This window comes from Mauremys reevesii, linkage group 2 (assembly GCF_016161935.1).
Source record: "Mauremys reevesii isolate NIE-2019 linkage group 2, ASM1616193v1, whole genome shotgun sequence".
Lineage (NCBI taxonomy): Eukaryota > Metazoa > Chordata > Testudines > Geoemydidae > Mauremys > Mauremys reevesii.
Window position 1 is genome coordinate 159,515,414 of NC_052624.1, and position 11,284 is coordinate 159,526,697.

Genomic DNA, 11,284 nt, shown 5'->3' on the forward strand with positions numbered 1-11,284 from the left:
CAGTGGGCCAGGCATGGAGTGGAACACAGGGAAGCTGGGCTCTCTCTCCAGCTCTGCCATTGAGCTGCTGGGTGACCTTGGGTGAGAGACTTCCCCTCTCTGGGCCGCTGTCTTCCCTCCCACCCTTGGCCTGTTTTGATTCTAAGCTCTTTGGGGCAGGGACTCTTACTCCGGGTTTGCATCCGCACCAGGCGCAATGGAACCGTGGTCTCCGCTGGGGTCACCTGGCACTGCCATAGCACAAAGTGTTAGAAGAAAACAATAATTTGGAGATGACTGAGAATGCCACAAAATTGTATGGGATTGAGCTGGTAACTGATCCAAGATCACCCTAGTATCTGATCTCCAATCAGAGCTCCTCTTCCCATTCTAAGACTCCCCGAATTTCTGCTTTGCATGCAGCCTAGCTCTCAAAACTCCACCAATGAACAGTCGCAGAGGAGTTCTGATGTATGGAGATTGCATGTTAACTTTTCCTGGTAGTTCCAATCCCACATAATTACAGGATGGGCAGAGGCCTGGAGCCAGGCAGTTCCGGATCTGTCACACTGTTGTAAATCCAGAGTGACTTCACAGAAGTCGGTGAAGCTCCTCTCGGGGAAGCAGTGATTAGAACCTGGCCCTTATTCTTGTAATGTTTGCCTGTGGTGAGCAGGTGTTACTCCCTTCATCTCCATGAGGTCAAACAGAAAGAAAAAAAAAGAACTGCCTAGTTATTCATGGGGCTACCAAAACTAAGCTCCAGGCCTGATCCCAGTGTGACACTGAGTGACCATCTGGGTAAAATATACCACCCCAGTCACTCTAAAACACTCTCACAAATATCGGCTTCGCTTGGCTTCACACAGGCTTGTAGTTGCTTCTTCAACCACTTTTTTAGACCCAGAAAGAACGTCGCTATTAGTTACAATAGCTCCCTTTGAATCAAGCAGAGTAACACCCTGAAATGCTCTTTGCTCATTTAAATGAGGTGCAGGTTCCTACTGAGAAGCGGTTTGCAGCAATTATTACCCTCTTCCCTGCCTGAATTGTCAGCAAACCATGCGGCTAGTCCATGGTCACCTATCAGCCCAGATAGCATCACTCTGACAGGAGTCTGGCAAGGATTTTTTTCACCCTCTTTTAAATTGGGGTTGTACCTTTTTTCCTTCTTTATGTGGGAGGAAAGAAGTCTGAAAGAGTGATTGGCTTTAAAGTGTTTTTCTTTTCCTGTTTGGTTTTTAACCTTTAAAATATTAGGAGTGATAAAGAAAACACCACCTAGCTCTGACAGCACATTTAGTCAGTAGATCTCAAAGCAGTTTACAAAAGAAGATCAGTTTCATTATCCCCATTTTACAGATGGGGAAACAGAGAGTGTGGCAGAGGCACTCTAGTCTCTTGAGTCACAGTTCAGGGTTCTCTCTGTTAGACCATACTGCTTGGCTCACTGGGGGCGGGATTTGTTGTGGGTTTCAGAGGATGTATGTTATGAGCTCTCACACTAACTGAAGGCCAGCAGTGTTAAATCTTAGGAAAGAGTTCCTTTCTCCAATGTGTTGATAAGTCATTGAAGTTAAATATGCACTAAAATACATCTGAAGCAAGCCAACAAATCCTTTCCTCTCCCCATTGCTCAATTTCCATGCTTGGCTCTTGCAATGGTCTCCTTTTACTAATTCTCACCACCATAGTCTTCCCATCTAGATGGGACCTGAATTTCTAAGGATATATAGATATAGATATCAATATAGATCTATCTATATAGATAGATATAAACAAAAAACAAACAAAAAAACACCACCCATGCAAAGCGAAAACACAAACCCATCTTCCAGCCTTCCTTCTCCACCCTAAAGCAGCTAAAAAAGGCACAAAGCCCATTTTTAAATCCCTAGTTTGTAACTCATCTTTAAAAAGGGCCCTAAAATGACCACATTTACCTTTCAGCACCAGCTCCCTACAAATCTGCCCCCCTCCTGTTATGCACCACGATCTGTTGGGGGACAGTGGGACCTTAATTCATTTCCCCACCCCCTACAAACCACACACACCAGGGAAATTACCTTTCGCTTTTCATTTAGAACACACACACACCCAGAGAGAAATCATTAACTCAGCAATCGCTTACCAAGTTTGTCTATTTTTGTCCATTTTATAAAGTGTAAAATTAGCAACTTCTTTGTCACCTGACCTACCTGTCACCACTTCAGCTATTCACCCCCAGCAGCAGTGTACATTAAGCTGCAGGCAGCAGAGGAGAGAGAGAAGCTTGCTGTAAAGCAGTAAGATTTTGGGGGAAAGGAGTTAGCCAACAGGCCCTCTCTGCCCACAGGTCCCCAGGATTGCCCTTGTGGATACCTGTGACAAAGGTGACAAAGGTGTTCTTCCCCCCCCCCCCCAAATGTGAAACTGAGTTATGCCAGAGAAATCACCTGTGAACAGTTGTTTTGTAACAATGGCTTAGTCTGAGGCACTGGTAGATTGGAGCTGAAGTGGCGTATCTAATTAACAGCTTCTAACACTCTAGTCAAGCTAAAGCCAGGGTACTTTAGTCACAGTCAGGTTAGCGCATGCTAACACTGAGGTATGTGTGTGTGTGTGTGGGGGGGGTGTTCAGGCCACATCTACATGGGAGGTACACCCGTGTACTTAGCTTTTTCCATCAGAAGCTGCCCTGAGCCCATCCACAAATTCTCTTGTTTGTGGTTTATCTTGTATCTTGTACCAGAATCGTTAAACCACTTTGGAAGCAGCTTTGCTGTTTCAGTAGGTGTCCTATTGCTGGAAGGTTTGTATGGATGCATCCTCATGCCAATTTGACCACACTGCTTCAGTGAGTCCTCCCACCACTATCCCACACTGCACTGGTTCACATCTGGACTGACCTCTCTAGTGACCCTGGGCCAGATGTTCCCGCTGTTTAAATGCTGCAGGTACACCCCCTAGGAGCATCGATTTGCGACTCAAGCTCATGGCAAGTACATAGATTCATAGTCTTTTATGTCACCCATGCTCCACATTTCCTCATGGCACAGTCTCCTAAGCCATCCCTCATTTAGGGGCCAGTCGAAGGCACAAAGACACAGACCTTGCCCATGCTGGGATTCGCCCAGATTTCAGCCGCTAGTGCAGACAGGCAAAGCGCCGCTATGCTGCAATTACTGGCACAGCTTACCCTAGCTCCCAGCAGGGGTGCGCACCAGGGTAGCTACAACGGTGGTTGGAATATGGACAGCTGCCCAGTGCAATCTCAGGATTTTAAGAAGGGCCGGGCTCATGGTTTGTGAGCACTTGAGGTTGGGAATACCGCTGACAGCGCAAAGGGCCCTGAAAGTGCAGTGAAGCCCCAGCAGCCTGTCAGAGCGGTGTAAAGGGGCCCTAGCGTATGAGGATCCTGCCTGAATGGATTCACTCAAGGTGGCTGGGGGGGAGGGAAGTCAGGAAATTCTGGCTCCTGAATCGCACAGCCTCTAAAGACTCCACCCAGAACACCAATGGCCCCAGGAAAGCTGTCCCAGATCCCTAAACCCTCTAGAGTTTGCAGCCTCTCCTTTAGCACAGGTCACTGTTGATCAGTAACCATTTGGCAGACTGAGACGTCCGTTCCAGCTGCACTCCAACCAGCTTGAGACACACTCAGCCCTATCTGCCCTGGGCAAGGGCGAGGCCTTGCCCACAGACTGGCCTGGCTATGCACCTTCAAGTGCCATGGTCCCCGTGAGGAGGAGTGCACGAGTTAGATCAGAGACCCTGCATGGCAGAATAGGCAGGGGGCAGTCAGGTCACTGCGGACTCACCCCCAGCAATGCTGGCGAGCCATTCACAGCGACCCACATGTAGCCAGCTCCACAGAAGGAACCCAAGGCACTAACCTGGTTTTTACAGGCAACAGGACTAGTCATCCCACCACGGCAAGTAGCTTAAACAGAAACAGGATCAGGCACTGTATGTCCACAGAGCAGAATCCCTTTGACCAACACTGGGGCAGAAGGCAGCAGCTGCTTTCTCTCCTAGCGCCCAGCACAGCAGCTCCAGACCAGACTCCTATCTCCAGCTGGAGCAGCAGGAGTGGGGACTGGACATATAGGGAGGCAGAATATCCTTGTCTAATTGGCCAGGATTCTAGGGTTATCACCGCCGCATGATCTCTAATGGCTGCACGCAGGCAGGGCCTTGACTCTGCCACGCACTCATGTTTCGGTCTCCCCTCAGCACATACAGAAGTGTTTTTCTGGCCCTGAGACAAGGCTCCCCCAATGCTGCCCTTGGGGCGGTCAATTGCCACTGAGGCAGAGAGGTTTTCCCACAGTTGCCATTTTACAGTGTTGGCTGTGAAGACACCAGCTGCTGCTTTATAGTCCTGGAACCAGCAGCTCAGCCTGGAACCGGGATTCCATCTGAGCCCGTAGCTAATGCACAATGGAAAAAAGCCCTGCAACAAGAACACCTAACACCTTGCTAAATACGCTGCCAGGCCTTTTCCATGGGGTATTGATCAAGTCACAGCACTTAAAGGAGACTCAGGATTCCAGAAACACAGGCACGTATTTCAGTATTGTAGCGTTAAACTCTAGTGCATTTTATGGAGGCAGGGATATTTCTACAATGACATTTGGCTCAAGTATTTCCAGATGTCATGCTGGCCGGCATGCAGAAGGGACAGGCGAAGTCAGAGCCCTAAACCATCTCTGCCAAGCTTACACTAGCCCAAAGCCGTAGGACCAGTTATTCAGCCCTAGGCTCACCCCAACCTCAAATGCACAGGAGTCACAAGCTGGTATTCGGGTTACACTGGGTGTTGAGACAGCCCACCCTCTCCAGTAGCATTTCAGACACTCCACTTCATGACCAAACACACAAAAGGATGTACCTAAGTGACCAGAGAAGAGACAATCCAGCTGCCCAAGGAACAACAATTAGAATCATCACTTTGTTTGATGGTAGCAGTAGAACAATGCCCAAGAAAAATAAATCCCCCCAAACCCTTTTCGTGCCTCGGATCCACCTCTGACTTGAGCTTGGATCCACCTCTGAAGACTTTCAAAGCTGCATTTGGACCCCCAGCACCTGTTTAAATTAAATGGGAACTTGGCAGCTGAATCCCCTAGGCATCTTTGAAAGACCGAGTCCAAATCCACAATAAGCCCATTGGAATAAATCATGACCTAGGGTGTGCAGGGGATTTGAACATTACAATGGCCCTGATCTCCTTGGCACTTGAGACACTTTTGCCATGAGCTAGCTACTGTACATTGGTGCTGCTCCTTAGTGGCACGAACTGTTTGCTGCTCTGAGGTGCAGCAGCAGCATCTCATTCGTGCAAATCATTCCTGAAGGATTCCAGTAGCTCAGGTTTCCAGCCTTGGAAGACTGGGAATTGGAAAAAGTAGACTCTGGATTTGTCCAAGGTCAGAATGCACGAGGGGACCTCCCACCCACCCCATCCAGGATGACAAGTCAGGGAAAGTAACCGTTATCAAGCCTGAAAGGAAATCGTCTCACTGCACTTGAATAGCAGGACAGGCCGTTGAGTTACTTTCCTGCCTCCATCAGATAGCAGCTTGTGGTCATCTTGTGCTGAAATTAACACACTATTTCTGTCTGAGCTTTTATAGTTGCTCTGCCTCCTATTAAAACTGTCTTTGTTTCTGATACTAATAATTTACAAGTGATGCATTCCTGCCTGGTGTTCCCCTGCCTAACAATGAGCTTCCTTGGAAGAAAGAACTAAGCCAGGGGTTGGCAACCTGTCAGAAGTGGTGTGCCGAGTCTTCATTTATTCACTCTCATTTAAAGTTTTGCGTGCCAGTAATACATTTTAATGTTTTTAGAAGGTCTTTTTCTATAAGTCTATAATATATAACTAAACTATTGTTGTATGTAAAGTAAATAAGGTTTTTAAAATGTTTAAGAAGCTTAATTTAAAATTAAATTAAAATGCAGAGCCCCCCCGGACCGGTGGCCAGGACCCAGGCAGTGTGAGTGCCACTGAAAATCAGCTCACGTGCCGCCTTTGGCACATGTGCCATAGGTTGCCTACCCCTGAACTAAGCAGACGGTCTGCGCTACAGTGCTCTGGTGAAGCCAGCTCACGCCAGCTCAACTTTGACTTGAGTTAGCATGGGCCAAAAGGAGCTTTAATTTGACATCCGATGGCTTAAGTGAAAAGAGCTGAGGAGCTTAGTTCAGGAGACAGGTGCCCATATACTATGCGAGTAGCAAGGCAGGTCACAAAGCACACACCACCATGAATGCGGGTCTTGGCTGGAAGGCAAAGGGCTGAATGAGCCACAGAGTCTGAACTCTCTTCTGTAGAGATGGTTCTCCCAAGCTACAGGCTGAGGCACAATTAGCAAGAAAGCTTCCCCGCCACTTGGCATGTATGAATATAGGAGTGCGTGGCAAGTAGTGTCCATGGGACACTGTTCTCCCACACTGAGTTCACTGATAAGAGAGGGGGCCCTTCAGAAGAACGTGCCTTCCAATAAATGCTGGCTTGCTGTGGGATCATCCTTAAAGCAAGACATTTCCCCACTGTAACTTTAAGGGATTTCCTTATTTCACGTCACTCTACACTGCTGTTTGCTTTTCAGTTATGAAAGTTTAGGAACATAGAGTAAAATTTTCAAGTGATTTAGGAACACAAGTCCCATTTTTAAAAGTGATGTAGGCACTTAGGAGCCTGAGCCCAGGTCTACACTACAGATGGTTGCTGGCATAGGGGTGTGATTTGTGACTGGCATACCTGAACTAGGGGCATTTTCCAGCACAGATGTAGTTACATTAGCAAAAGTGCAGTTTTGCTAGAACAGTGTATTTCACTCAAGGAGTCTGGAATAAGCTATGCTGGCAAAGCACAAAATGTTGTTGGTATAACCATGTCCTCACTAGCAGCACTTTGCCAGTATAGCTTAGGTAGCTACACCAGCAAAGCCTTCAAAGTGTAGAACTGGCCTAAGTCTCAGTGAAAGGCAACAAGACTGGCTACTAACTCCCTGTTTACCTTCTGGAAATGGGACTTTGATGCCTTTGAAAATTTCACCTCCAACATAAAAAAAAAAGTACATAAGAGTTTAGCATTACTGGTATCCCTCTGCAATTCCTGTATATTTACCACACTCGAACAATCAGTGACCACTTTACATTAAGGGTTTAAAGATAAGGAAGGTAAAACCATCTTTGTGGTGCAATGGGTGAAAATAAAGAGATGCCATCTCCCAGGACACCACACCTGGTTAAAATGTACCACGACCAGAATTTCTGTTGTGATGTCTACAGCACAGCCACACAAAATATACCACACACCAGGTCAGCAGCCTGACCACTTTTCTCTAGCATAATAAATTAGATCAAATCTCATGAAACAGACCATCTGTAGAATATCAATGAAAGGTCAGGTATAACACAATCTTGGGATTCTCCGGCAACACAGCTTTAGCTTTCTGTGGTAATTAAAAGTCACAACGTGCTTTCAATATGTTTCCTTGTCTGCTTGTCAGAGTTTTGCATCCAGACAGAGCAGCAAACATGCATTTTATGCTTCCTGTTCAAAGACAGAGCCAGAGTCCAAAGCTTAGCTCACACATGTAAATCACATTGCAGTTCTGAGGTGCAGGGAATATGTAAAATATCCATCCCTAGGCCATAGTCATTACAGAGAAAACTTTAAACAATAAAACAAAAGCCTGGTTTTCAAATGTTTGCTCTGTATATGGCAGGTGAAAACACCAGAGGATGTTTTGTAAATGAAGCTATAAATGGTAAATAGTGCAATTATAAAGCATCTTGTGGAACTACTGAGGAAACCCACTAAATCCCAGTTTCCAGGTCTGTTTCCTACAGCTGCATTTCAGGTTACAAAATATCCTGTTCTCACCCCCGCCCGCCCCGGGCACAGTTTGCTTTCACTCAGTAAAATCAAGCGAGCAGCAATATAGCAGCAGATGCTTCAATCCCTGTTCCCAATTTCCTTCTGTTAGTCACGGTGTCAAGGCATGTTCAGAGACACCCAAATCATACACCCAAAATGACCCAAGTCCCAAGTTATTCTCTTACCTTCTCTGGCTTTCAGCAGGACTGTGTTGGCCACAATATTCTCCAGCTCCATAGCGATCTAGATTTGAATATGTTGCAGGAGGAAGAAGAGGAAAGAGATGGAAAAAGGAAAGAGCAGCTGTGTCCTCGAGAGCAGCCTATGAGGTGGCTAACCCCCCCCAAAAATGAATGTAGCAAACACACACCCCAAAAACCAAACGATCAATCAAAACCCTCCTGTCTTCTTGTAGAGGAGTCACAGAGGCCAGGATCCGGAGTCTTTGGTGGTAAAAAGGCAGCAGCACAAACCCCAAAGGAGGGAAGGACCTTTCCTAGAACGATTGCAATCCAGGATACAGGACTCCCCGCGACTCCTTCCCCTCCACCTCCTCCCCAGCCCGCCCGCACCCCGGGAACGGGATCTCCGGCTCGTGAGAACAGCCCCCTGAACGGAGTTTGAGGGCATGGGGGTCATCAACACTGGGGGAAAAAAAAACACCCCCAAGGGAGGATGCTGGGGTCCAGTCCCTTGAGTCCAGGACAGGTTAGGGGCTCAGGATTTCCCCCACCCCCAGTGTAAATCCAGCTCCCCACGAAGGGGAAGGAGAAGACTGGGATCCTTTATCCCCCAGCAGCAGCAGCAGGAAATAGCATGGAATAGAACAGACTATAGCAATCTGAAACTGACTGGCTACAAAACGTTCCATGGGGGCGGAGCTTAGCACAGCTGACGTTTCATAGGGCGGGGCCAGATGACCAACGCACTAGGATTTATGTAACTCCCCCCTCCCCCCCCAGAAAAAATAAAGCCTGGAATCACAAATGCACCCTGGGTAACGTAGTTCAACCAGCTCTCTCTCTCTCCCCCCCCCCACATTTTCACTTTTGCATCCCCAGTGCTGTGATTTATTATGGGGATAAGAAAGACAGAATTCTCCCCCTCACACAGCCTGCACGGGCTGGCTCTATGTAGCTAACCACCCCAGGCTGAGAATGGCTTTTCCCCTCGCCTACATTTGTCTGTGGTTTGCATACAGGATGACCCCATTCCAGCCAGGACTGGCTGTCCCAGTGTGGCAGGTGAGGGGAGGTTCCAGCTGTACTGGACACAGTATTGGAGTGTGGGTGGGGGCTGGTGGTGCACACCCAGACCATTGTCACCTGACAATGTACCCGGGCAGACCCAAAATCTCACCCATCCTTGCCAGGGCAGCAGGGAAAGAAATGCCCAACTGCCAGATCAGTTCCTCACGTCTAAGGCAGACCATTTTGAAAGGGTGCTTTAGGCTGTGTGCTGTGCAGGGCCAGGAACTTCCATTTGTAGCAACAGGGCCAGCCTGTGGCATCCCCTCACAGCAAGAGAGCGGACAGCACTCCCCTGTAATCAATACTATGGGGAAGTTTCTATTTGTTTTAATGAAGGCAGCTGGACACACAGACAGACCTAGTGACTTTGCCACATTCCCTAGCTCTCAGCCTAACCCAGCTGGTACTGCCTATGAACCCAAAACTGGCTCCTCCTAAGTGGGGGAGTTTAGGAGGCATGGAAAAGGCTACACACCTACCCGTGACACACTGTTCACCTCCACGGGCAGCTCTAAGGTGTTTGCTTGTCCTCTGGAGGCACGATAGCCAAACCAGGACCAATGAGACAGGACTGCTTAGATGGCACAAGAGGATGTAAACAGGGCTGACAAGGGGAAGGGAAGTCATGCTGAATAGGAAGCTCTAGTACGGGTGAAATATATAGAGTGCCATGAAGAAATAGAGGCAGCAGTGAAAACAGAGGTGCCCAGGATAGCTGATTTACTTGGTCTTCTCCACCTTCATTGCCTATGACCCCAGGAATCTCTCAGACAAGATTTGGCATATGGCACACAGTGTAGAAAGGGGTTTGATATGCTCATAAGAGCTCATTTCAAAACCTGCCTATTAAAGAGCCCATGGCATTTTTCCACAGGACTCGAGGTGTTAAATCCCAGCATCTTGGCCAAATTTTAATAGCAACTCTTTGCACCTCAGAAGGATGGTGTTAGCCACAATTATAGAGCTATATTTTATTCCCAAAGTGCACCTGAACTGTAGAGCCTTCTGCTAGGTGATATCTGCCATAAACAAATTATATGTAAAGTGAATTCAATAAGAACCAAACTTAATTTAAGCACATTGTTAATCTGTTCTCATGGAACTGGAAAGGACACTTGCAACTTAAAAAGATACATCATCTAAAGCTTCGCGCATTTGGGGAAGCGGTTTGGGTATAACATCAGGTGTGAATCTAAACCAATATAGTGGTACCAGTCTGAACACTCCTAATTTTGAAATAAGAGTGCCTCTTTTCAGTTTAGCTTGTCTTGTTTCGGAAGAGGTTTAATCTACACAGAAAATGCCACTTTTCTACCACAATAAGTGGGGTGTTATATCCCTATAATCCATGTAGATGAAGCATAAATCCTCAGAAATGTTTCCATAATATATTCCAAACAAAACAGCTATTTATTTGAAAACATTTCCCTGCAGCTAAGCCCAGCAGCACTATAGAACATGCAAATAAAACCTACTTTATGGATTTTTCCTCAGCCAAGATAACAGAATTGCAATAAAATAACCCCCAGTGGGTGTGACAACCATGTGATTTTTTGAATTCTCACTATTCACTATGCAGGTGGATTAATAAACACATGTAAAGTAATGTATCAAATGCCATAATTTGCCTCATCTTTTCTTAAATTTTCTTCGGCCTCAGTGCATGAAGGCCTGGAGTGCCACAGAATAATTGAGCATCTACAAAACAGGAGGAAAACAATCCTTAGCACTCTCCAAAGCAGGAGCTGTGTTATGCCCATGGAAAGCAATGGTTAGGCCCTACTGGGGGAGGAAAAAAAGGCTACTTCCTCTTTGTAGAATTGTTTCCAGTTACAGCAACTTCACAGGCTGCGGAATTCACTGAAAGTCTCCAAAGCTGGAAAAACTTTTCCCCCACTGGTTAAGCATCGTTTATAATTGATGCAGTCCCTGTTCAGTTTGTGTGTGATGCATAGCTTATGGTACAGGGCGGCCTCAGTAGTGCTGCCTAAACTCTGAGATGTAGATAAAGAAAATGTTTATTTTTTAAAAGAAATAGCATTTGCTTAAGTAATTTATACCTTTAATATCTCCCGTACCTATTTTTTCCCCCTAGAACATTTTCACAGGTTGGACAGTAGCCACAGAGAGTAGTTCAGGTGTTATCTATACAGGCTGATAAGTTACCTGGCTGAACACCTGA

The 11,284-nt window shown here is 46.7% G+C and overlaps 1 protein-coding gene across 2 annotated transcripts in view; it reads right to left on the reverse strand.

The window, feature by feature from the left end:
• Nucleotides 1-8,755, reverse strand: part of LOC120399467 (G protein-coupled receptor kinase 5-like) — a 60,611-nt gene extending 51,856 nt beyond the window's left edge. The window contains exons 1-2 of one of the 2 annotated variants that reach the window (XM_039527722.1): nt 8,223-8,332; nt 8,038-8,095 (exon numbers count right to left, since the gene is read on the reverse strand). In XM_039527722.1, the coding sequence (XP_039383656.1) occupies nt 8,038-8,089 (52 nt within the window). In that variant the 5' untranslated portion in view covers nt 8,090-8,095; nt 8,223-8,332. Of the gene's footprint in view, nt 1-8,037; nt 8,096-8,222; nt 8,333-8,704 lie in introns of those variants that run through there. The other variant, XM_039527721.1, reaches the window with a different exon arrangement.
• Between the last annotated feature and the right edge of the window lie 2,529 nt (nt 8,756-11,284).